The sequence below is a fragment of the Zootoca vivipara genome, chromosome 3, assembly GCF_963506605.1.
Source record: "Zootoca vivipara chromosome 3, rZooViv1.1, whole genome shotgun sequence".
In the NCBI taxonomy this organism is placed as follows: domain Eukaryota; kingdom Metazoa; phylum Chordata; class Lepidosauria; order Squamata; family Lacertidae; genus Zootoca; species Zootoca vivipara.
Genome location: NC_083278.1, coordinates 1,761,978 through 1,787,996, shown reverse-complemented (window position 1 = coordinate 1,787,996; position 26,019 = coordinate 1,761,978). Strand labels below are relative to the sequence as shown.

Genomic DNA, 26,019 nt, shown 5'->3' with positions numbered 1-26,019 from the left:
TAATAAATTATTATTATTATTATTATATTATTATCATTTCATCACCCATAGAGCTATGCACGTTTACTTAGAAGCAAGTCCCATTTTCCCCAAAAGCAGAATGTGTTTGCCGCTGCAGCCTCAGACTCCAAACCAACTGCAAACCACCATGAATGGTTGAAGGCATTGAATCATTACAGACTGCACAGACTGCAGTATGTGAACACAAGCTGTTTAGAAAACCCGATGTATCAACACCCCATATCATTTCATAGGTTACAAAAGTTAAGGGGTGTGGTTAAATCAGAACACTGTTGTGCCTGCCTTTACTCTTGATTTAGAAGATCTGAGGATTTTTAATGTTGGATGTGTTAACATTCATGGATAAATGCTTTTTAGGTAGCTTTGCATAATAATGACTACCCTTTCTTTTGATACAAACTTGTGTTCCTCCTATAACAGAAGAATTTTCTTGAAAAGCTAAGAAAACACTATAGGTAAAGGTAAAGGGACCCCTGACCATTAGGTCCAGTCATGACCGACTCTGTGGTTGCAGCGCTCATCTCGCATTATTGGCCAAGGGAGCCGGCGTACAGCTTTCAGGTCATGTGGCCAGGATGACAAAGCCGCTTCTGGCAAACCAGAGCAGCACATGGAAACGCCGTTTACCTTCCCGCTGTAGCGGTTCCTATTTATCTACTTGCATTTTGACATGCTTTCGAACTGCTAGGTTGGCAGGAGCTGGGACCGAGCAACGGGAGCTCACCCCATCACAGGGATTCGAACCGCCGACCTTCTGATCAGCAAGCCCTAGGCTCAGTGGTTTAACCACAGCGCCACCTTGCTTTTCTTGAAAAGCTAAGAAAACACTATATAAATAACTAAATATGAACCACTGTATTTCAGGGATACAAACATAAAATTCTGCTGCTATCCGTAAAGGTTTCTAACAGCCTGGAGTCACACATTTTTTTCAAGAGGAAATGAGACAACAACTAATGCATCAGATATTGATGAGATATTGATGGTCTTCTGTCAAAATATGCTAAAACATTTGCCACAGGTGTCAGTCGCCCAATCTGGATTAGGACTGTAGCAAGGGGAGGGTTAAGGCCCTCCTCCTGATAATAGTTGGACTCTGCCTGCTATTGACTACTTAAACTATTTATGCACTGCTGAAGTGACAGGAAATGTTCTGGTGCCCCTCATTTGCCGATCCTTGGCAGCTCGTATCTCTGTCTGCATTGATGCTGCACAGCTGATCTTTCCAGAGACGATGTTGATGATGGCATACTAACTGGCATCCCAGCATTCAGTGGTTGCTTCTGTCCACTGAGCATCCTGACATAATTGCTGCTTCTGCAATTGCAATCTGCTTAAGCAGAGGAGGGATTCAGGGGAGCATGAGGATGTATCAGGAAAAGCAAAATACAATGACTTGTACTGTGTTACATGTCCTTTCTGCATAGTGACAAGTCATAATGCTCAAAACTGAATGTTCCTATTCAAATGTTCTCCTAGAACAAGGGATACCATGACTCTTTTTCTGCTGGATATTTTTTAAAGCACTGAGCCAATAATATGCTGTAATACATTTTCATATCTCACCTATAATCTTGAGATCTGGCCTCTCATTCTGGTTTTCTTACACAAGATGCATTGGTGTGGGAAATGGGTAGAAAATGGGACCAGACTCAAATGCTTTGTCAGTGTGATTGAGTCATGGCTCTGGTTGGTGGTCTCATTGCCCATAAACCTTCATCCTTCCCTCCTTCAGAAGAAAAACCCTGGCCACTGACAAATGAGTGGGAAAATGGAGGTTATTGCACAAATGAAGTACAATTGTGGCCTTGTGTGCATATTATATCCCTGGATGGGTGAGTCCATGAACCAGCTCATTGTCCGTGAACTGGCCCATTGTGAATTGAGTCCACATAGTGGCCCATTGTGTTACTTTTGGTTATGACAGATATTAGCAATGAACTTTTCAGTGCAAATTAAATTGTTCCCATAAATATGTTTCTAAGAAGGGCTCTTCCCAATGTTCTAACATCTCTAATTCAGGGTTATTTAAGGTGATTTACACAAGCACTTTTTCCACCATGAATTGATTATTTAAATGCATCCTATAGTGGATTTCCATATGTATCCCAGTCTTGTGAGGGGTCCGGCCTTCAATACATGTCTTACCTGAAAGATTAAGAACATCTATATTTGGAAAGTTAAACCAAGATCTCTTCTTTTTTTTAGTGGGATGCCAGCTTGGATGAATTTTTTCTAGCTTGCCCACCAGAGTGGCAACTCAATTTGGGTGGAAAGTACAGTAATATGTTATAGAATGATTCGAAGCCTCTCACTCCCTCTGGGAACAGGGGGTCCTGGGGTCATATTGGCGGACCGACACTGGATTCAGAATAAGATTACCCAGTACTCTCGTCAGCACTGCTTACGGGGTTTCTCGGAGGGCACTTTGCACCTCTCTGGCTACCTGGTATCTATTGTGACTCACAGGTGGCCAGAACAGGCTGGAAGGGCAAAGTCAAGGCCCCTAAAGCCACAGCTAAGCACCACTTTCAATGCCCACCTTGTCTTCAGTTGAAGAAAGGCCTTGATGATTCAGGCTTGCTTGGGCAGGCTGGAGAATGTTGAGGCTGGGAAGGTGGCCCTCGAAGAAGGCCAAGCCTATTGTGTATGGCAAGCAGAAGCAAACCTAGATTCAGGGAAGCTGGCCTAGCATGGAATCCCCAACTCTGTTGGCACTTGCCAGTCCAGCCTCTGTTTCAGGTGTGGGCCCCTTCCGTGGAGAAGTTTCCCCTTTTCAGAAATGGGATTGACCTGTCTGGAGTCCCTAACCACATGGAGTTTTCCACATTGGGGGCCCAGCCAGTCTTCTGTGGTTGCTAGACAGACTTCATTGGCTTTGTCCGCACCACGGAAAAGGGGGTGTCACAGTGACCACTTATTTGCTCTGCCAGTTACCAGGCATGGAGGCCACTGGGACTTGATGCTCCAGTTCCCATCCCTGGACAACCTTCAGTAAGACCAACGGTGAGTGAATCTCTGGTTCCTCTGCTGGCTTTACCTTCCATTGAGTCCTTGGACACACCTGCACATGGTGAAGCACTGAAGGGTGGGGTGATGGTCAGGAGTCAGTCAAGAGGAAGGGCATACCTTGTTGGATTTTGTTTTGAATGGTCATTACTTTAGTGCCGGTCTATTGTAAACACTGTCTGTTTAAGAGAAACAGGTGCAAGCGTTTCTCTTAATTGCTCACAGGCGTGGGCTCTGTTTTTTGTATATAAGGCTCTGACAGAAAGCCTTCCTCATCTCTTTGCTAGATCTTGCAGTTTGATACATCTCGTTATGGCTCACTCTCTGTTTGTTCTTAGTTTAAGAGATCCCCTTAGCTAAACCTTAGTATAATTACTTTGTTTGCTGATAGTTCTCGGGTAGTTTAATGAGGGTTTTTGTGGGAGGTTTTGGATGTGGGAGAAAGTATTTATTTTTAGTTTAAAGCCTTTAGAATCAGTTTGTTTTTCCGTTGAAGAAACCCAACAGTTTGTCTTTCATCTGTATGCTTTGACAAGCATACAGCTAGTAAGGGGTTTCACACAAGGCAGTTAATACCTTACACTCTTGGTGGTGTTTTGCTTAGCCAGGTAAACTTCCAACTGCGCATACTCTGCGTAAAGCATACTTTAAGGGGCCACTGGTAACTGGGTGATTTGTGTTTAGTACCCAGTCATTCCTAATATTATTTTTACTTTATATATTACATTCCAACATACCTTTTCAGGAAACAGTGACCTCTTGGGGCTTTCACCACTTAAAGAGAGTATTTGTAAAGGTGTTTTGTGGACCCTTTCTCCTTTCTTGGAAGGGGGTATGGGCAGAAGGAGATGATGTGGACCCTGATATTAGAATATCCTGTACAGAGCCTATTCTGAGTTTGTGGGCAGAGAATGGCTGGCATATGAAGAGGCTTTTTGTATTAGGGCTGCCTTTGAGTGTTTCCTACTGTGGCATAAGGAGGAGGTGGGGACATGGGTGGTGCTGTGGTCTAGACCACTAGTCTCTTGGACTTGCCGATCAGAAGGTTGACGGTTTGAATCCCCCGTAACGGGGTGAGCTCCTGTTGCTCTGTCCCTTTCAACCTAGCAGTTTGAAAGCACACCAGTGCAAGTAGCTAAATAGGTACCGCTGTGGCGGGAAGATAAACGGCGTTTCCGTGCGCTCTGGTTTCCGTAATTGTGTTCCGTTGGGCCAGAAGCGGTTTAGTCATGCTGGCCACATGACCCGGAAAGCTGTCTGTGGACAAACACCGCCTCCCATGGCCTGAAAGCAAGAGGCTGCAACCCCACAGTCACCTTTGACTGGACTTAACCATCCAGGTGTCCTTTACCTTTTTTTTACCTTTAAGAAGGAGGTGGGCCTATGGCTCACTCTTGTCTGATCTGTAGGGACAGGACTGGTAATGGCCATCTTCTGGCTAGGCAGGTTGCTCTTCCTTCATGTTCCCACAGGGTAGGAGGGGGTTCAACCTTGTTTGCTTTGCTGGGAGTACAGTTAATGTGGTATCTGCCGAATTCCTGCAGGTTCTTACCACTCAGTTTCCCCAAATTAATCTGGACATCACAAATTCACAGAAACCGCCCCAGTGGCTGTTTGAAATCTGTCCTGATTGTGCGACCTGGCCACTGCCACCTCTTCTAGGGTGGCTGGAGCAGCCTCTATCATAGGCTCCACCACCGCTGTGGCTGATATCTCCTTCATCCATATTCACAGAAGCAGGTGCAACACATCCAAAAGCACACTTCTGGACGTAGGCGCCTCACTTCCAGTGGCCATGGCAAGGCTGAGTAGGCTGCAAGAACACTGAGGCCCAGCCGCGGCGACACTGGAGAAAGAGCCAGTAGCACCACTCTCGCCAAATTCCTTTGCCTTGGCATTTCATTCAACTTCGCTTCTGGCTTTCCCCAGTTCCTACCAGGGCTTTCATTTTCAGGTCAGCATGGGTTTCTGAAAAATAGGTCATGTCAGACTAATCTGATCTCCTTTTTTGACAGAATTACAAGCCTGGTAGATGAACAAATGCTGTGGATATAGCCTATCTTGATTTCAGCAAGGCCTTTGACAAGGTGCCCCATGATATTCTTGTAAAGAAGCTGGTAAAATGCGGGCTAGACAATGTTACCATTCAGTGGATTTGTAACTTGCTGACTGAGAGCGGTGCTTTTTGCTTCCTCTTTCTGGGAACACCCTCCTGAGTCACCCTGAGAGCAAATGGGTTGCTGTGAGTATGGCTGTAAGAGCAGGGGAAAGGAAGGGCCCAATTCTCAATTCTCAATACAAAATGGATCAACACAAGAGAGAAAGCCAATTGAGAGCAAAGCAAAGAGCACCTCCAGGCCATTGCGAGTCTTGGGTGGGATTCAGCCACATCCCAGCAAATCGTGGTTGTGCAGTTGATGGCAGTTGGGAGGTCTTGCACAACAAACCAACTCCCCCCAAACGTATAAGAGATGAGAAAATGCGCTGGAAAGTGTGGGATAATGCTGGCTTGATGCAACATCGCTCACATGCACAGCATACATTTAAAGCACATGGCCTCCTCCAAAGAACCTCGAGAACTGTAGTTTACCCCTCACACGGCTACAATTCCCAGGACCTTTAACAAACTCTGTGAGATTGTCTTACCCCATACATGCCCTCTCGGACTGCTATGATCTGTGGAGCTGACATTGTTACATAATACCCATTCTGCATCTGTAAGAAACTGATCTTTTAATGTGGTAGCCCCTACACTTTGGAACTCCCTGCCTATTGATATCTTGCAGGCAGCTTCACTGTGCTCTTTTTGGTACCTACTTAAAGCATTTTTGTTTAGACAAGCCTTCCTCCTCTATCTGAAATACTGATGTGTTTATGTTTACTGCTGGTTTTACTTTTCTGAATGTTTTCATTGTTTTTACTAATGATTTTATTGTTGTATTCTTTGTATAAACCCCTTTGAGGGTTTTTGTGTTTTTTTTAAGAATCAAGCAGTATATAAACTTTGTGAAATGCATACATGCATACATCAATGTCTGGTGTAGATGCAACTGCCATCTAACCTCCCTGGAAACAAATCAGAATGAATGTGCAGTAAAACAAGTTGCTCAAGCCTTAAGGTTTATTTCGTTATGAAGGGGCGGTGATTCTAGCCCAACACTTCTTTTTTTCCCATGGGGCGGTGGTTGTAGCCCAGACCTTAAGGCTTCTTTGCTTTAAAGGGGTGATGGCTCTAGCTGCGCTTTTTCATTGGAAAGCACAGGCATTTAGTTGACAACTCTCTCTCAGCACAGATGCAAATTTCCTTCTGCAGACATTTGGTACTCTCACCAGGTTTCATCCCAATGTAGGCTCCATCTTCTGGCACCTGAGTCATACATTCCTCCTGTATCATCACCTAAATTGGGTGGGGGAAGGAGATATGCTGTATTAAAACATGGCCAAGGTCTTGCAGAAAGAAGTAAAACACACACAAACCACACAAGTCTTTTAAACCCATACAAATCATTACAGTAAAAACAGCATAGCACCAGCCCTTTCATTAAAAGCAGTCAGTTCCCAAAAGCATGTTGGAACAAAAAGAGAGGGATTCCCAAAAGTCTGGGAGCAAACACTGAGAAGGCCCGGCATAGGATCAGGATGACTCTGCCAAGTTTGATTTCTCTCGGTTTCTCAAGGCAAATCAAGTCCTTTTATTACGGCCAATGACCAGTAACAAGACACAAAAACCAATATTCCAAAGTACAAAAGATCAGAAGAAAATAAACAATGTAAAATCACATATACATAAAAAAGCAGTTCTGGCTGGACATTTATTTGTCCAAAAGGAAACCATAATTTGTCAGAAAAGCAACCTCAATTGATAGACGGTTACTCTCAGTATCTCATTTCTCTAGTGTTAAATCCAATCCCCCACATTTTCACATCACTTTGCAGAGCTTTTTTTAAAGTGCTTGTGAAAATTCATTAGCATTCTAGTGCAAATTTCTCCTAATACACACATACTTTATCCACACCTTCTGCTCTCTTACCCAGCATGTCCCGAAGGATAGTTCAAAATATTCCCCCTGTGGGGAACGCTGATAGTTTTCCAGGACTTCTGAATTTTTGTAATACACTAAGAAGATGAGAGAGAGCAGGAGACGCCTGTCCTTGTCGTCCGTTGTTCTCCCACCATAGTTACATTCGCCTAGGGATAGAAACAAGGCATTAGAATGAAAATGGTAAGGTGTTTACGGAGAGCGTGTTCTCCTTCATGGAGAGCACGTGTTGCGGTGGGGGCTAGCAAAACACCCTCCTCTTGCTGTTGGGCGGGATTGTTTGGATGGCCACAACTGTAATAGGAGATTTTGGGTTGTTGGGGAGATTTCTATGTTGCAATTTTTGATTGACAGCCTACTGGCTTTATATTCAAGGCTCGCAGAGCGGGCTTTCTCTTTAACTGCAAGCTTCGGATCACCCACCCACCCTCCCTTTATTTAGGCTGTTGTGTTTGACCTTGCTATGCCTGCCATGGGGTCGTCTGCTTTGGGGGCAGGGGCCTGGTAGGAATTTATCCATTTGGCGGATAGCTGGTGCCACTTGGTTTTCACCTACTGCGTAGCAATTCGTCACAACTTGTAAGATTGCAGTTAGGCATTGGTTAATAAACTGGTTGGTGAGGGATCAGGATTGGCTGTGACCTCCAATGCTGCTGGTTGATGGAGGGGCCAGGATTGGCTGTGCCGGCCCCTCCAATGGTTGCTGTAGGGGAAATGGTCAGCCATGCCTGACCCTACAGTGCTGCTGCTGCGCGGGGAAATCCTTTAAAGCAATTCAGGGGCTCGCCATGCTTTCGTCCGTACCCCCTACAAGGGTCTAGGGCCACGGAAGAGCCCCTGGGAGCAGTTGAGGAGAGGAGAGTCTCTGACCCCCGTCTCCATTCTCTCCTCATTTTGTTTTCCTCGCCCTGACTTCCGCAGGCGGGCGGATGTCAGATAGTCGTAACCAATGCCTAAGCAGCCACTCACACTTTGTATTTTAAATAAAGTTGTGGCCAAATTTATGCCAAAAACCTTACACTTAAATTTCTTGGGTGTTTTGGGGACCTCTACACCCAACAGGCAGAGATACCTTCTGTTTAAAACAGGAGACCAATAAGACTCTTCTCCCAAGGTGACCAGAGCCCAGATATTGCAGGCTCAGGAGGGAATTGGAACCTACAGGTGGGGCATCTTTAATAAGCAGCCATATGTTAGCTGGCCTTGCATTACAGGGATTATGGAGTTTGGGCAGAAATGGACTCCCATCACAAATTCCCATATACTGTGGGCTAGTCCTGGATGCACCTTGGAAGGGTGGTATGGTGGGGGGGTGGCTATTTGACTGTGACCCAGATGTAATAGGAAACCATATTTTGGGGGAGGATTCCAGATTCATTCGCCGCCATATCCTGGTAAGGCTGGGAGAAATCCTTGCCTATGGCAAAGGAAGATATCAGCCAGTCAGAGCAGACGATACTGAATTAGATGGACCAATCAACTGACTTTGTATAAGGCAGCGAGCGTCCCATGAGCTGCAGTGTGCCTTGCATGCTCCTCTCTCCCCCCTCCTCTTTTCCTGCTGTTTTGCTATGGTCACATTGAGGAACGGGGAGGGGATGTGTGCAAGCCTTGGGGGCTCATTTTCATAATATTTGTAATATGCTCAAGTTCGTAATGATAAACCATGGTATAGCTAAATCATGCTAAACTCGTTTTCCTGATGCAAAACCAGCACTATGTCTGAATGTAGCCATAATGTCCATACCTGTAAGATATGTGAGAGCTTCAAATGAGGTTTCTACATATTCATCCAGAAACATCTGGATCTGCCGCATACTGAGTCTCAGATCAGATTCATTGAATTCATAAGGAACGTTCCAACCTGTCCAGGTCAGAGGGGGGGGGGAAGTGAGTCTGCAATACAGCAAGCTTTCTTCTGCTGATGGCAAACGATTAAATGCCATTCAATGATAATAGGCTACGCTGAAACAAAACTATAGTGAAGCCTAGGCACATGTCCCAATATTGTATGCAAGAGGGAGATATTTCTCTTTAATTAACTTCCCTTAAAGTGCACTGAGGTGTTCCAGGACTTACATTAATTTGAGCCGCTAATGTTAAATATTATCTATGTGCCCCTCAGCTGTCATTTGAAAACTGCTGAGCTCAAAACTGAACAGCTGCATTCTGATGGAGACAGAAAAGGCACAAGTGCCTCTGGTTAATTTGAGCAGAAGCTGCTTATAGGGCCAGCTAGGAAATCTGAGCAAAATAGACCCAAGTTCGTAAGCACATAAAAATACTCCCATTTGTTTTTTGGGGTGCTTTGGGCAGCAAAAGCACCCCACTGAGTGACATACCTGAGGAAGTGTGCATGCACACGAAAACTCATATCAATGACAAACTTAGTTGGTCTCTAAGGTGCTACTAGAAGGAATTTTTTTATTTCGTTTCGACTACGTCAGACCAACACGGCTACCTACCTATACCTAAGGAAATCTTCAATAAAACTAAGCCCCAACTTAATTGCACAGACTGACACAATGGTTGTGCCATTATTGGCATGGGGTCAAAAGCTGTTCTCAGTGCCTGTTTAATCCATGCTGTGCTGTTCCTTAGTTTAGAGGTGTAGCACATCTACGATGATAGCATCAGTCTGGTGTTGTGGGCAGAGCAGTAGATCAGGGAGATCCACTTTAAATTCCCCACTCGAGAATACGAATGTCACTTTAGGTTTCTAATATTAATGCAGTTCTTCACTGTCTCTAGGGATCCCAGCTTGGGGGCCTCACAAGAACATAAGAAGCGCTTGCTGGATCAGCCATTGGCCCATGGAGTCCAGAATCCTGTTCTCAGAATGGTCAACCAGATGCCTGTGAGCAACTCGCAAGTAGGACTTCAACACAACAGCACTCTTGCCTTCTGCGCTTTCCAGCAACTGGCATTGCGAGGCATTACTGCCTTTGACCATGGAATCTCTGGCTCAAGTTTAGAATTGGGGACCAAGGTCTGGGTCCAGCACCGAATCTGTTTGCACTGCCATTTTTTTAAAAAAAATCTGGATGTACACGCCTCCTCTGGGTCAGAGTTTGAGCTGCTGTTCAACTAAAAGGCAGTTAGTTGTTTAAGAAATCTCAGCTGCCATGGGATCAGCACCTGGCAACAGGACAAGAATCAGAGCTGCGCAGCATTTGGAATCATGGCAACTTCTAACAAGATCAAATGTTGGGAGTTCAATATGAATCTTCTCCAATATTTGCAAAAGGAACTACACCTGCTGTTGGAACAGCACGCTTCAAAACTGCCATGTTAGCAACAAAAATGTTTAAGATGTGATCTTACCAAAAATGTTTAAGATGTGATCGTGATGTTGGGCTGGTGATATGTCACAATGTTGAATGGTTGGTATCACTCAGCTCTACCCCCACCCCCGGTCCTTCTCCCACACTCCCTACCTGGGGAGTTTGGGGTCCCTGGCAGCTTCTTTCTGAAATAGGAACTACACCTGGTGTTGTAACAGCATGGTTCAAAACTGCCATGTGTAGCAACAAAAATGTTTAAGATGTGATCTTACCTACGAATGCAACAGCCTTTTCCCCAGCGGGTGGACCAAAAAGTGCCTTTCTTCCCCTGACCAGTTTGGACATATTAATGTCCTGGATCCTACTGGCTGTGGTTCTGCCAGAGAAACTTGGTCTCGGAGTGTACTTGGTCTTTGGGCACTGAATCACAAAGCTGTTGGTGATTGCAGATTTCCCTGTATTTGTGGGTCCCACCAAGAGCATAGGGGTTTCTTTCTTAACATACGTTTGCAGGGGGAAAGTCTGCAGGGCTGCTTCCATGTTCGGAATTATAAGCTCAGAGACCTGTCATGAAGAGATGGTTAGGTCTAAAAAAACACATCTTGCACATTTGAAAGTAGAAAAATCTGCATCACTGCAAGAAGGAAGTGTGTGCATGAGAAAGAGGGATAATGTAGTTATGACCTGTACACTGCAAGGAACCTGGTGGGGTGGCATATACATTGCACTCCATGCATGCAATGGAAGCTGGTCCCTTAGGGGAAATGGGGCACTGCCCCACCATTTTGTCCTTACTTGTCCTCAACTAGCTGCCACTTGCCTACCTTCTAACTTACAGTACTGTCAGCTTCATGCTCGTTCCTTAGTCTAAGTGTTGCATAACTCAGCCGGGAAGAGCATGGGGACAAAACTAGAATTACTTGGCTCTGCCTTTCCTTGGCTCTGGATCTTATCATAGTTTTAACTACCTGACTATATTTATAACAATCACAATCGCATCAAGGCTTTCATGTGATGTCACAGTGATGTCAGGTCATCCCTTTCTGCCCTCACAGGCCTGGGGATGCACAATAGTAATTACTCCATCAAGGCTTTCCCATCACCAGAGTTCCAGCCCCACATCTGCTAAAACTTCACTGTTTTCCTGGTCATGACCGAAAGTGTGATGGATTGTTGAGAACAAGCTCTTACATTCATTGATTTGGGATTGAAAAGATACAGTACAGATCTTGTTCTTTAACCTGTGATTCTAAAGTGGGACAGAAAAAATCCAGTCTAAACTGTTCAATTCAACCTTATTAAAAATAATAAACAAAGCCACAGGCAAATGATTAACAAAGCCATCAAGAATCACTTTTCCCTTTTCTTTTTGAATTGAATTGAATATTTGAATTGAAGGGAAGTTTCGTTCTTTCTTTCAACAATTCACACAATTACGAGGCAATAAATGTAAATGGTTTACCTTTCCTCCACGTGGAATGCTTGGCTTCTCCTTTCTAATGCACTCCTTCTGCATGTTGCATTGGTCGCTGGCTAAGCAAATGTCGTTCTGCACAGTTCCTGGTTGAGGGGAAAAGGCCGTCAGGAAAGCTAGGTTCCAAGCAACAAAGCTGACTTTGGGTATTATTTCAGATTGCAAAATTTGGATATGTTTCTACGTATGCCTTCTAACCCAACAGAACAACCCAAATGTTGCCAAATCATGATTGCGGTACAGAAGGGCAGCTACAGCAGTAGCCCACCAATAATGTCTATCTCCCAGTTGTGTAACAATAGCAGCAGCTCCCCATTCCACACACCACTTTCAAATTACACTGCAAAAGCAAACAAAAAGGAAAGAAAACCTTAGGAAAGACCAGGAATGTATTCTTTGGGAACTGGGAGAAAATAATGCACTCAGAGGCAGGGATGGAAGGCTCTGTCCCTGTCAGTTCTCTTTCAATTAAAGGTAAAGGGACCCCTGACCATTAGGTCCAGTCGTGACCGACTCTGGGGTTGCGCGCTCATCTCGCATTATTGGCCGAGGGAGCCAGCATATAGCTTCCAGGTCATGTGGCCAGCATGACAAAGCCACTTCTGGCGAACCAGAGCAGCGCACGGAAACGCCGTTTACCTTCCCGTTGTAGCGGTTCCTATTTATCTATTTGCACTTTGACGTGCTTTCGAACTGCTAGGTTGGCAGGAGCTGGGACCAAGCAACGGGAGCTCACCCCGTCACAGGGATTCGAACCGCCGACCTTCTGATCAGCAAGCCCTAGGCTCAGTGGTTTAACCCACAGCGCCACCTTTGGGAACTGGGAGAAAATAATGCACTCAGAGGCAGGGATGGAAGGCTCTGTCACTGTCAGTTCTCTTTCAATTACTCTAAGGCTTTCAGAGAGTTCCTATGACTTTACAGTTCTTGTTGAATATAAACTCTCATCATTCTATTATTATTATTATTATTATTAAAAATATTTTATTTGTATTGGTGGATACCTTTGTATCAACATGCACAATTTTATGAATTGTTCCATACAACCCTGAGACTCTTCAGGTTGAAGGGTGGGGTATAAATTAAATAACTGCAGAAATAATCCCCGGTCATTCTGCTTGGGGCTTATGGGTGCTGGAGTTCCTCATCCCTGGTCTTCAGGATGACCAGCTCCTTTCTTAAGCCCTGGGACCTTTTACAAAACAATTGAATGCCCATAGTGGAGATATGATGCTCATGATGCATAATAAACCAGTTGTTTAAATTTGCATAAGTATATGTGTATAAACAGACCTCTTTCTGGAAAGAGGTTGGTCGTTGTCCGATTTTCACTTTGGGGATGTGGAGAGTTTACATCCATTCCCATCAAATCTTCGCAATAATGGTCGGGTCCATTTCTTCCGCCGGCTTTGGTGCATACCGTGGCCAAGAGAAGACAACCCTGAAGACACAGCATAATCTGTATACTGCACGCCATTATCTATTTAAAAAAAAGAAAAAAGAGCAGATGAAGATTGAGAACGCTGGATGACAGAGCACTTTCACCCACTTTAACTCCACCCACCTAAATCTCCCTCCCACAAAACACTAACAAGGAGGGGGCCAGAGAGAATGACAGCTTACTCAGACACCAGCTGGGCGGCTGTTGCGCCCCATCGTGCCAGGCTCTGACCCCCAGAAAACAAGGCTGCCACTAGGTGGCTGGCAGCTGGGGAATTCCCCTTCCAGCTGCTTGGATTAGCGGGCTTTCCCACCATCTATTTCTTTGAATTCTGGCCAATATGGATTTAGCCCAAGCCAAATCCAACCCACACTGGCAATCAATAAAGTTGTGGTCTAATTAAAATCCCATAACATCCAGTTTCTTCAGCTAACAACTTACCCCCTTTTTTCCTGCTGATTCACATCAACCGAAATACCCTCTGTGCCCCAGATAAGCTCAATTTATCCTTCGTGTAGGATTGTGATGTAAGCTGGTTACAGGTAGGTAGCCGTGTTGGTCTGGATCGAAGTAAAATAAAAAAATTCCTTCAGTAGCACCTTAAAGACCAACTAAGTTTTTATTTTGGTATGAGCTTTCGTGTGCATGCACACTTCTTCAGATACAGTGAAATGGAAGTTTCCAGGCACTTATGTAGAGAAGGGGTGGGGAGGGGTGGGGATGGGGAGGGGGGATCACTCAGAAGGGTGGTGGAAATGGGTGATTGACTGACTGATAGCTGTTGATGACCGCAAACGACTGCAAATGGTTTTGCATGAAAAAGCAAGGGTTGAGATGGCTGAAGATCGCTTATCATGTATAATGAGATAAGAACCCGATATCTCTGTTCAAACCAGGTCCCTCCATGGTTTTGAGCTTGGTGATAAGTTGCAATTCAGCAACTTCTCTTTCCAGTCTATTTCTGAAATTCTTTTGTAGTAAGACAGCTACTTTGAGATCTTGTATAGAATGTCCTGGGAGATTGAAGTGTTCTCCTACTGGTTTTTCTGTCTTCTGGTTCCTGATGTCAGATTTATGTCCATTTATCCTTTGGCGTAGGGTTTGGCCTGTTTGTCCAATATAGAGAGCTGAAGGGCACTGTTGGCATTTGATGGCATACACAATGTTAGAGGATGAGCAATTAAATAGTCCTGAGATGGTATGTTGGATGTTGTTGGGGCCAGTAATGGTGTTGTCTGGGTGTATGTGGCAGCAAAGTTGGCATCTGGGTTTATTGCAGGCTCTGGTACCAGTGTCCATGTTAAGTCTGGTGGTTGTATTATTGTGGGTGAGGAGTTGTTTAAGATTGGGTGGCTGTCTGTAGGCAATGAAAGGTCTTCCTCCCAGAGCTTGAGAAAGGGAGCGGTCATTGTCCAGGAGAGGCTGTAGATCTCTGATGATGCGTTGTACTGTTTTAGCTTGGGAGCTGTATGTGATGACTAGTGGTGTTCTGTTATTTTCTTTTTTGGGTCTGTCTTGCAGCAGGTTCTCTCTAGGTATCTGTCTGGCTCTAGGTATCTGTGATGTAAGCTGACACCCCTTTCTTGAATCGGTATCTGAGCAACCAAACAGCAGAGAGGGAGTTGAACGTTTTGGCAGCAGGGGTGCCAACTTGAACAAAATGTTGGGGGGGGGGCAGGTATAGCCTGGTCTGCATAATAGAACACATGATGTGGTGCACACAAACCATTTGAATGGCAAAGCCCATTGTCAGAGGGCCTGATATGGCTACTCTAGAGTAACGACTCCAGCATGGTCTTTTAAGGCTTTTATTAAGTGCTGATTATTTACAGTGTTCAGAGCAGTAAAAATGCATCCTTAAGGTGAGGTGTCAGAACCTCCGAATGGCGATTGGCGCGTTTTCTTCCAGCACCAAAGCTTTGGCAGACCCAACCTCTTCCCCCTACGTTTGCGTCGCAATTCGGGAGTTGGGGGGATTGGCCTCCCCCCCGTGCGTCCAACTTCCTGTCCCACCTGAGGCATGGGCTCCACAACCTTGCCTGAGCCTCGGACACCACTTCCTGACTCTCCGCTGGAGGCAGAGCTCTCCTTACTCTCTCCAGCGCTTGGGGATGGGCTGGAACTTAAGATGGGAGGGACTTCCCTGTATCCCTTGTCCCTCACATCCACCCCCCTCCCAGGCTCCTCCCCCCCTCCCTAGGGGCTCTCTGCTTGCTGGGGACGAGTGAAACCCCAAGAAGTCTGTGGCATCCGAGCCTGTGGGTGTAAAAATTTTCCCCCAATCCGGCGATCTTTCCCCCTCCCCCTGAGAAGACGGGAATCCCAAGAAGTCAGTGGCGTCAGAGCTGGTGGGAGTAAAAATGTTCTGCCAGTCCTCTCCTGCCTCTGACGTCGTCGACCTCGGTGAAACCCACACCTCTTCTTCCGTATCCTCAAATTCCGCTTCCCATCTCCATGGAGAGCTGCTGCCTGCGATCCCTTCCTCCCGCCCCTCCCCCTCTTCCTCCCTTTCCATGTGCCAGGGCTTGGGCCTGTGGGGGAACAGGGCGTGGAACTCTTCTACTAAAAATTCCTCAGGTACTTCCGTGGCTGGTATCCACTCATTGTGGGACGGCGGAGTGTCCTCCCATGCTATCAGGTACTCCAGCCCTCTCACCCCTCTCCTTGAGTCTAAAATCTCAGTTGCCTCATTGAGCTGACGGGCGTTTCCCGTCTCCCCCCTCCCTCTGGAGGCTGATCGCTGTCCCTGAACCTAGTACTTTCTCTGTACGGCGACAGCAGCGATCTATGAAACACTGGATGCACCCTCATGTCCTCTGGTAGTGCCAATCTGAAGGCTACCGGGTTGACCTGTTGCGTGACCGTGAAGGGGCCCAGCCTCCTGGGTGCTAACTTCTTGCATCGCCCCCTGGTGGGAAGACCTTCCGAGGATAACCAAACCTTGTCCCCCACCCTGATGACCTCTCCCGGTCGCCTGTGGCGATCTGCCCCCTTCTTGTACGCTTCCTTGGCCCTCTCCAAGTGTTCTCTGAGCTGCTGGTGCACCGTCTCCAGGTCCTCTGCCCAATCCTCTGCCTGTGGGCCCTCTTCCTCCTCCTCCCCCTCCCTCTCCGGGAAAGATCTGAGGTCGCGCCCGTAGTTGGCCTTAAAGGGCGACACCCCTGTGGAGACGTGCACCGCATTGTTGTAGGCAAATTCTGCCAGTGGCAGGCGATCCACCCAGTCCGTTTGCCTCTGGCTGACGTAACATCTCAGGTACTGCTGCAGAATGGCGTTGACCCGCTCCGCCTGTCCATTGGTCTGCGGGTGCCGAGCCGTAGACAAACTGACCTCCACCTGCATGAGGTTCATTAGCCGCCGCCAGAACCTGGAAACAAATTGGCGGCCACGATCCGAAATAACTCTTAAAGGCAATCCATGCAGTCTGAATACGTGGTCAACAAACAGTTTGGCCGTCTCTTCTGCCGAGACCGCCCTGGCACACGGTATAAAGTGGCACATTTTGGACATGAGGTCCACCACCACCAACACTGCGGTCTTGCCCCTGGACGACGGCAGGTTTGTGATGAAGTCCATGGACACTACTTCCCACGGCCTGTGCGGTGTGGCTAAGGGCTCCAGCAAACCTGCTGGTGGCGCTCTGACCACCTTTGCTCGCTGGCAGGTGTCACAGCCCCTTACATAATCCCTCACATCCTCCCGCACCCCTGGCCACCAGAAGTGTCTCATAACTAGGTGAGTGGTTTTGTCCCTTCCGAAATGACCCGCCGTTGGGTTGTCGTGCATCTGCTTGAGGACCTTACCTCTCAGCTGTTTGGTGGGCAGGTACAGGGCTCCCCTGTAAAAAAAGCAAACCCCTCCTTTCCTCAAAGTCTTTAGCCTGCTCCCCCCCCCTCGCAGCTCTGTGAAGATGCGGGAGGCAAACTCATCTGCTGCCGTCAGTGCGGTGAGTTCTGCCTCGCTCACCACTGCTGCTCCGCAGGACCATGTTGATGGGGGGAAAATGTGCCTGGGCGCTGGTGGCAACTCCTGCTCCATGTACTCTGGTTTGCGGGAGAGGGCATCCGCCCTGACATTCTGCTCCCCCGGGATGTAGTGGATGGAGAAGTTGAAGTTCGAGAAGAACTCTGCCCACCGTATCTGTCGCTGGTTGAGCACCCTGGCCGTTCTCCAGAACTCCAGGTTCTTGTGGTCTGTGCACACCTGGATGGGGTGCTTGGCGCCCACCAGGAAGTGTCGCCAGTGCTGGAAAGCAGCGTGGATCGCAAGAAGTTCCCTATCAAACACCGTGTAGTTGCGTTCAGGCTGTGTCAGCTTCCTGGAGAAGAAGGCACAAGGTCTCCACTCTCTGTTGGCGTCCAGTTGCAACAGGATCGCTCCCAAAGCCCGGTCCGAAGCATCGGTCTCAATGCGTAGGGGCGCATCCTGCACTACGTGGAACAGGTTCTGGTCGGACGCGAACACCCTTTTGAGGCTTTCGAACGCTGCTTGCGCCTCTGGCGTCCACCTGAACTTCTGCTTGCCTCTCAGGCAGTCCGTGATGGGAGCCGTAACCCGCGAGAAGTTCTTGATGAATTTCCTGTAGAAGTTGGCGAATCCTAGGAGGCGTTGGGCATCTTTGCGCGTCCTGGGGCTGTGCCAGTCCAGGATGGCCTGCACCTTGTCCTTGTCCATCGCCAGCCCCTTGTCTGACAGCTTGTAGCCCAGGAAGTCCACTTCCCTGGTGTGAAACTTGCACTTCTCCAGCTTCACATACAGGTGGTTCTCCTTCAGGCGTTGCAACACCTCCCTGACATCCTTCACATGTTGCACTGGGTCAGCGGAATAGATAAGGATGTCATCCAGGAAGACCAGGCAGTTCTTGAAGAGAAGGGACCCCAGGACGTGGTGCATGAAGGCCTGGAAGCATGCTGAGCCCCCTTGCAACCCGAAGGGCATCACCAGATATTCAAAAGAGCCCAGAGGCGTGAACATCGTGGTTTTCCACTCATCGCCTTCCCGGATCCTGATCAAGTTGTACGCCCCCCTCAGGTCTAGCTTGGTGAAAATCTTGCCCCTGCGTGCCGCTGTCAGGAGATCGTCCACTCTGGGCATGGGGAAAGCCACTGGCTCTGTCACTGAGTTGAGCCGTCTGAAATCCACCACAAGACGGCGCTGTTGCGTGTCTTTCTTGTCCACCCAGAAGACCGGGCTGCCTCCTGCTGCCTTGCTTTCTCTGATGAACCCCCGTTTGAGGTTCTTGTCTATGAACGCACGCAAATCCTCGAGTTCCTGATCTGACATGGCGTACAGCTTGGCTGGGGGTATCGTTGCCCCTGGTACCAGGTTGATCTGGCAGTCGAAAGACCTGTGTGGGGGTAGGTGGTCGGACTCCGCTTCGCTGAAGACCTCCTGCAGGTCCCAGTACTGCTTGGGTATCGCCTCACCCCCTTTGACATGCATGGTGGCCACCGTGGCTATTGGAGGCCCCTCCCCTGGTTGGTGCTGCATGCAATGTTCCAGACAAAAGTCCGACCCAAACGTGATGCATCTCTGGTGCCAACTGATGGAGGGGTCGTGGCGCGCCAGCCAGCTCATTCCCAAAACGATGGGGGGGGTCTGAGATGGTTGTGACGTTGAAAGCCAGTGTCTCTGAGTGCCTTCCCACCGTCATTCTCATGGGGGGGGGTGTTTGATGAGTGATGGCCCCTCCCAGCAACTCTCTGCCGTCAATGGTGGCTACGTGCAGGGGAAAATCCAGCTGCAGAAGCTGGATCTGGTGCTCTTCTGCAAAGTTTCTCGAGAAGAAGTTGGCTGAGGCACCACTGTCAATTAAGGCGAGGACAGTCAGGGGATAGCCATTTGGGAGCGTTAGCGTGACTTCTAGAACCACTCCTGCTCTGGGAGGGGTGGGCTGGCTCTGCTCCTCTCTGTGCGGGTGGTCGGGCTGGGGCTGTTGTCTGCTGACTGTGCCTGGCTGCTGCCCCTTGTCTCCTGCAGCCAGGCTGTCTCGTTTCCCTGCTGTGGTGCTGCTTCAGTGGGGGAAGGTACAACCGTTCCCACCTTTCCTTGCCACTCTCTGCAATGAGGGCAGTCTCTGACGCGATGCCGGGGGGAGTTGCAGAGAAAGCAATTCCCGCCCCTTCCCTCCTTGCGTCTTGGCGCCGCCGGGGTTTGAAAAGCCCGCGCGCGCGCTCCACCGATCTCCATCGGTTCTGGCTCTGGGCTTGGTCTGGGTGGGTCTGGGGGTGGTCCCTGGGGTGGGGTTTGGTGATGTGGTCTGTCCTGGGAGCGTGGGAACCAAGGTTTTGCTGCGCGCATCGCTTGTTTGTCATACCATCTGGATTCCTGTCTCACCCCCACCGCTAGCGCCGCTTTGCTTAACTCATCCATAGTCCGCGGTCTAGGACCTCTTGCCAGCTCATCCTTAACATCTGCATGCAAACCCAGGTAGAAGGCTGATTTCACTGGCTCACTTTGCAGATCCCACCCCAGTTTGTGCACCAGCATGGTGAATCTCGCCCAGTAGTCCCTCACTGTCGATTTTCCTTGTGTTAAGTTATGAAGCTCCTGTTTAGTGGCCTCCATTTCACTGTCACTAGCGTACATTATTTTTAAAGCTTCTAGAAATAATTTTGCGTTCTTCATGCAAGGATTTTTTTGCGCGATGAGCGGTCTTACCCATTCCCGGGCGGCCCCCGTCAAATGCTCTATGATAAAGGAGACTCTGTGCGCGTCATCTGGGAATTCTGCTGCATGCAATTCCAGCGCATAATTTATTTCTGTCTCGAATCCTAGGTACTCCCTAGGGTCGCCGCTAAACTTGGTGACTAGGCTCTGTCCCCTTCTCACTTGGACTAGCTGCGGCTGGGGCGCCCCCCCACCTCTAGCGGCTTTCTCCTCTTCCAACTTTTTCTGCAGGTCCAATACCATCACCCTTAGCTGTTTCTCAGTCTCCTCTTTTGTCCTCACCTGGTCCACCAGCTTGTTCAGCTCCTGCTGCGCCCCTCGCGCTTCCTCCTGAGCGGCATGCAATTGCTGCTGTGCCTGCGCTGTGAGGTTCCGTAGCTCCTGCTTCGCTGCTTCGGCCTCCAGCCTCCACTGCTCAGCCTCTTGAGCGCTCATCGCTGCACTCCAAAGTAGCCAAAAAAAGATTCGGAGGTTGCTGTCAGAGGGCCTGATATGGCTACTCTAGAGTAACGACTCCAGCATGGTCTTTTAAGGCTTTTATTAAGTGCTGATTATTTACAGTGTTCAGAGCAGTAAAAATGCATCCTTAAGGTGAGGTGTCAGAACCTCCGAATGGCGATTGGCGCGTTTTCTTCCAGCACCAAAGCTTTGGCAGACCCAACCTCTTCCCCCTACGTTTGCGTCGCAATTCGGGAGTTGGGGGGATTGGCCTCCCCCCCGTGCGTCCAACTTCCTGTCCCACCTGAGGCATGGGCTCCACAACCTTGCCTGAGCCTCGGACACCACTTCCTGACTCTCCGCTGGAGGCAGAGCTCTCCTTACTCTCTCCAGCGCTTGGGGATGGGCTGGAACTTAAGATGGGAGGGACTTCCCTGTATCCCTTGTCCCTCACACCCATAAACTTGGGGGGTGGACAGCCCCCTAAAATATTTTAGTGGAGGCTGAAGACCCCTCGGCCCCTAGGAGTGGGGTCCTATGTTTGGCAGAATATGCCCTTCAAAAGGTCACACAGATAGTGGTTAATGGAGATATGACTAAACCCCGTGATATACAGAAGGAGAGAAGGCAAAGATGTCCACTATCCCTGTTACTTTTCATTCGGGTCCTAGACGTTTTGCTGAAAGATATTAGATGAAATAATTATGGGAAGAAAGATTTAAAAAGAAACATACATGCCAAGAGCATCTGCTGATGACATGATGTTAACTTTGGAAAACCCACGGCAGGGAGTAGGTAATCTTATGGACCAATAAAATGAGTTTGGTACACTAGCAGGTTTTAAGATTAACCATCAGAAAAGCAAAATATTACTATGACAACCTTTTCAACAACAAATAACAACAACAAACAAATAACAATCAAAAACAACAAATAACATCTGACATCTGACAAGAGAAGAGGGAGAAAACAGGGTTTCAAATATTAAATACTTGGGTATTACTATGACAAATACGAACTGTAAAGGTAAAGGTAAAGGTAAAGGGGCCCCTAATCATCAGGTGCAGTCGTGACCGACTTTGGGGTTGTGGCGCTCATCTCGCATTATTGGCCGAGGGACCCGGCGTACAGCTTCCAGGTCATGTGGCCAGCATGACAAAGCCGCTTCTGGTGAACCAGAGCAGCACATGGAAACGCTGTTTACCTTCCCGCTGTAGCGGTCCCTATTTATCTACTTGCACTTTGACGTGCTTTCGAACTACTAGGTTGGCAGGAGCTGGGACTGAGCAACGGGAGCTCACCCCGTCACGGGGATTCGAACCGCCGACCTTCTGATCGGCAAGCCCTAGGCTCTGTGGTTTAACCCACAGCGCCACCCGCTGTACAAACTGTACATTGTTTCAAAATAATTATGTCAAAACATGGGTTGAAGTTTAAAAAGATATTCCAAGATGGGAAAAGTTCAAATTGTCATTGCTGGTCAAAATTCTAGTAATAAAAATGAATGTTTTGCCTAGAATGATATTTTTATTTCAAACATTACCTATTGTGACTGATTTATGGCAAAAAAGATTTATCTAAGTTGTATGGCAATGTGAAAAAACCATGAGTTACAATGAAAGTACTGCGAGATGTGAAGGAACTGCCCGATTTGAAATTGCATTTTACAGCCTGTTGCTTAGTGTGGAGGAAGTAGTGGGTGATTCTAAGAAATAGGAGGATTTTGGAACTAGAATGTCATGATTTGAGGTTTGGATGACATGGATATATGTCATATGACAAGGTCAAAGTCAATGTGGACTTTAAAAATCATTTTGTTAGACACAGTATATTGACAATCTGGAATAGTTAGGTTGTACTGTATGCCATTCAAAAGCACATCAAAGTGCAAGTAGATAAATAGGTACCACTTTGGTGGAAAGGTAAACGGCACTTTCCATGCGCTGCTCTGGTTTCGCCAGAAGCGGCTTAGTCATGCTGGCCACATGACCCAGAAAAACTGTCTGCGGACAAATGCTGGCTCCCTCGGCCAGTAAAGCGAGATGAGCGCTGCAACCCCTGAGTCATTCGTGACTGGACTTAACTGTCAGGGGTCCTTTACCTTTACCTTTACCTTTCTGTATGCAAAAATACTCTTATGGATTGGAACGCAAGACACATTGCGTTTGAAAAGAGGTGACAGGTAAAGAGAAATGCTTAGCCTAGGGAGGCCAGATGACTTCACCTATTACAGCTTTTCTTTGTATAGGTTTGTTAGATTTGTGTATTGCTTCCCACTAAGAAAGTCCCCAAACTATGTACAGTGGTACCTTGGGTTGCAGACCCAATCTGTTCTGGGGTACCGTTCTCACCCCAAAAAGTCCAGAACCTGGACGCTGCTCAACATGGGCTTCCTCAATGACATTTCCATATTCTTCTGGAGCATAAATGAGCTGGGAGAGCTAATGCAGATGTTCCCACAATCATATGGCGCAGCAAGGTGGGGGTGGGCAAGCAGGAAGAAGCCCACAGGATCCTTACCAAGCAAAGCAGAATACAGTGAGCTGCAGTTGCAGCAGATTGGCTGAATCAGTTCCAGGTGCAGCAGGTTGGCTGAATTTCCCAGGGGTCCAAAGGATGGGGAAAGGGCCCAAGCCGTGCTCACTTGGCCTACAGCTGATGTCATATGCAACATCAGGTGTGGGGCAGGTAAGGCCCTGGCTCAGCCAAAAGGGGTTTCAGATAGAGGACATTTTCAGCCCTACCTTTGTTCTTTGTGCCCCGCTTAGAAGCCTTTCTTCTCCAGCCTGACCCCTTTGCTTCTACTGCCCTTCTTCCCCCTCTCAGAGGCTTTGACTCTCCTCCAGGATGTCTAGCCTGATGGTGGTATGTTCATGTTCTTTTCACTTTCAGACAATCCTTGCAAAAGTACAGCAACTGTGCTGATGTAGCGAAGTAAGGCAGATGGAAGTAGAAAGTTATGAAGGCAGATTGTCCTGCTTATTGCCAGAGGCGTAGCAAGGTCAGGTGGTACCCAGGGCAAAAACAAGTTGGTCACCCCCCCCCCCAAAATAGAAGTTATTGGTTCAGCCATCCAGACTACCCAGCTTGTAGATGAGTGAAGCAGCCTTCTTAATTGAACGCGTGTGTCTAAGACTGCCCTTATTTACTGGAGTCTCATATTTAATTACAAATAAAGAACATTTTCATGGGAATGTGTGCATAGTGTGGGGCTTTGCGGTACATTTGTTGTGGAGCTGGGATGGGCAGTACTGTCAACCCTCCAGTCTTCTGTTTTTCCCCTCAGCCAGGACACACAACAACAGAGACTAGGGAAACGATAGATTTTGATGAGGGAAAGGCAATGGGGCAGGTTTGCCAGGCGCACGCAGGCACAGCTTGAAGACTTTACACAGAGAGGAACCCCACATGGCTTTCCCTGCACGTAACGTAACAGGCAGGGAGCCAGCTCAGATAGAGAAGTTCCAGGCAGAATGAAAGACACACACACCAATCTCGCTTCCTTCCTCTCCCCTTACCGCCCCCTTCATTGATTGCTCGCCTGCCTGCCTGCCTGCCTCCTCCAGCCAGGAGCAATGGCGTGCTGCCCCCACCCCAGTGACTCCCAAGCATACCCCAAGCCTTCGGGGGAAGGGGGGAGCTGAGCCGACCAAAGTGGCACAGCTCGTCCTCTCGCCTGCCTGCCTCTGTGTTGTTGCCCCATGGCATGCCAGATGTCTCTCACACACACAGCCCAAGATGACACCCCTTGCTCCACCTCTGCTTCTTGCCTGTGTACCACTGAAATAAAATGGGAGGTTTCCCTTGGGGCATTCGTCCTCTCTGTTGAATTCTGCATTATCATTCAAATCAGGCCATCCGTCAGGACCTTCTGGGTGACCGCTTCCAAATGAAACTTGTTCACATGCTTTCTAAATTGAAAACTCATAAATTACCTTGCATGTGTGGATTTATTTTATTTTATTGCTTGTCTAATTGGGGGGGGGGAGTGGAAGTTGCTGGCAGTCTGAAGTGTCACCCCTGACATGTGGCCCTCAGACAGTTGCCCAGGAGGTTATATGTGGACCTCGGGCTGAAACTCCCAGTTTGCAGTCAGAACCTGGTGTATACATGGCTGCCTCTGTGGTAAGTATAACTTATAACCAGACTTACCCATTGAGCAACTTCATCCTGTCTTCAGTGGAGCTTTATCAGGATCAGGCCATTATATGCTGCTCTGAGACACGCAGACTTCATAGTTTCTTAGTGAAGATGTCATTGCAGGTCATTGGATCCATTTTCTAGCCAGGAAGACATGCGTGTGATCAAGGGCTCAACAGAAATAGCTAAACTTACTCTAAATCAGGTGTGTGTCTACCAAGCTGATCTCAGGACCCCCTGTTCCCAGAGGGAGTGAGAGGCTTACAATCATTCTATAACATACTACTTTCCACAAAAACTGAGTTGCCACTCTGGTTGGCAAGCTAGAAAATATTCATCCAAGCTGGCATACCACTAAAAAAAAGAAGATATCTTGGTTTAACTTTCCAAATATAGCTGTTCTTAAATCTTTCAGGTAAGACATGTATTGAAGGCTGGACCCCTCACAAGACTGGGATACATATGGAAATCCACTATAGGATGCATTTAAATAATCAATTCATGGTGGAAAAAGTGCTTGTGTAAATCAGCTTAAGCAACCCTGAATTAGAGATGTTAGAACATTGGGAAGAGCCCTTCTTAGAAACATATTTATGGGAACAATTTAATTTGCACTGAAAAGTTCATTGCTAATATCTGTCATAACCAAAAGTAACACAATGGGCCACTATGCGGACTCAATTCACAATGGGCCAGTTCACGGACAATGAGATGGTTCATGGACTCACCCATCCAGGGATATAATAAATAATAATAATAATAATAATAATAATAATAATAATAATAATAATTTATTATTATTTATACCCCGCCCAGCCACTCTGGGCAGCTTCCAACCAAATATTAAAAACAGTACAGCATCAAACATTATACACATGCAACACATGCGCACTACGGGCGACACCCCACCCCCACCCCCGTGCACAGCAATTTGCCGCCCCGGGTGACGCAGCGGCTTCCTCCGCCACTATGTTAACACATCCAACATTTAAAATCCTCAGATCTTCTAAATCAAGAGTAAAGGCAGGCACAACAATGTTCTGATTTAACCACACCCCTTAACTTTTGTAACCTATGCAAATAATATGTGGTGTTGATACATCAGGTTTTCTAAACAGCTTGTGTTCACATACTGCAATCTGTGCCGTCTGTAATGATTCAATGCCTTCAACCATTCATGAAGGTTTGCGGTTGGTTTGGAGTCAGGCTGCAGCGGCAAACACATTCTCCTTTTGGGGAAAATGAGACTTGCTTCTAAGTAACGTAAATGTGCTTTCATGTAAAAGTAAATGTCACTCTAAGTAAATGTCACTCTATGGGTGATGAAATGATGCCAAAGGATAAAGAACAAGCGCAGATATAAATCTTTCATAAGAAGTTGGCTGGCATGGAAGAGCTCATTAATCTTTTTTTAAAACAACAGAAGAGAAATCCAAAGTTTTCCCTGGTCAAAATTGTCCGATTTACTGTTGGACATTGAGTCATTCTGCAAAGCAGGAAACA

The 26,019-nt window shown here is 47.4% G+C and overlaps 1 protein-coding gene across 4 annotated transcripts; it reads right to left on the bottom strand.

The window, feature by feature from the left end:
• Positions 1-6,137: 6,137 nt before the first annotated feature.
• Positions 6,138-25,690, bottom strand: LOC118082644 (dynein axonemal heavy chain 3-like). 4 transcript variants are annotated; one of them, XM_060272312.1, is made up of 8 exons: positions 24,529-25,690; positions 23,121-23,297; positions 13,122-13,308; positions 11,817-11,914; positions 10,627-10,918; positions 8,818-8,934; positions 7,062-7,219; positions 6,138-6,427 (listed from the first exon to the last, which is right to left on the bottom strand). In XM_060272312.1, exons 3-8 carry the CDS (start codon positions 13,303-13,305, stop codon positions 6,263-6,265), a joined length of 1,014 nt encoding a protein of 337 aa, XP_060128295.1. In that variant the 5' UTR covers positions 13,306-13,308; positions 23,121-23,297; positions 24,529-25,690; the 3' UTR covers positions 6,138-6,262. The 4 variants fall into 4 exon arrangements, with proteins under 4 accessions (XP_060128295.1, XP_060128297.1, XP_060128294.1 ...); XM_060272314.1 differs by lacking the exon at positions 23,121-23,297 and adding an exon at positions 13,713-13,829 and having other exon boundaries at positions 13,122-13,309; XM_060272311.1 differs by having other exon boundaries at positions 23,121-25,690.
• Positions 25,691-26,019: the final 329 nt, after the last annotated feature.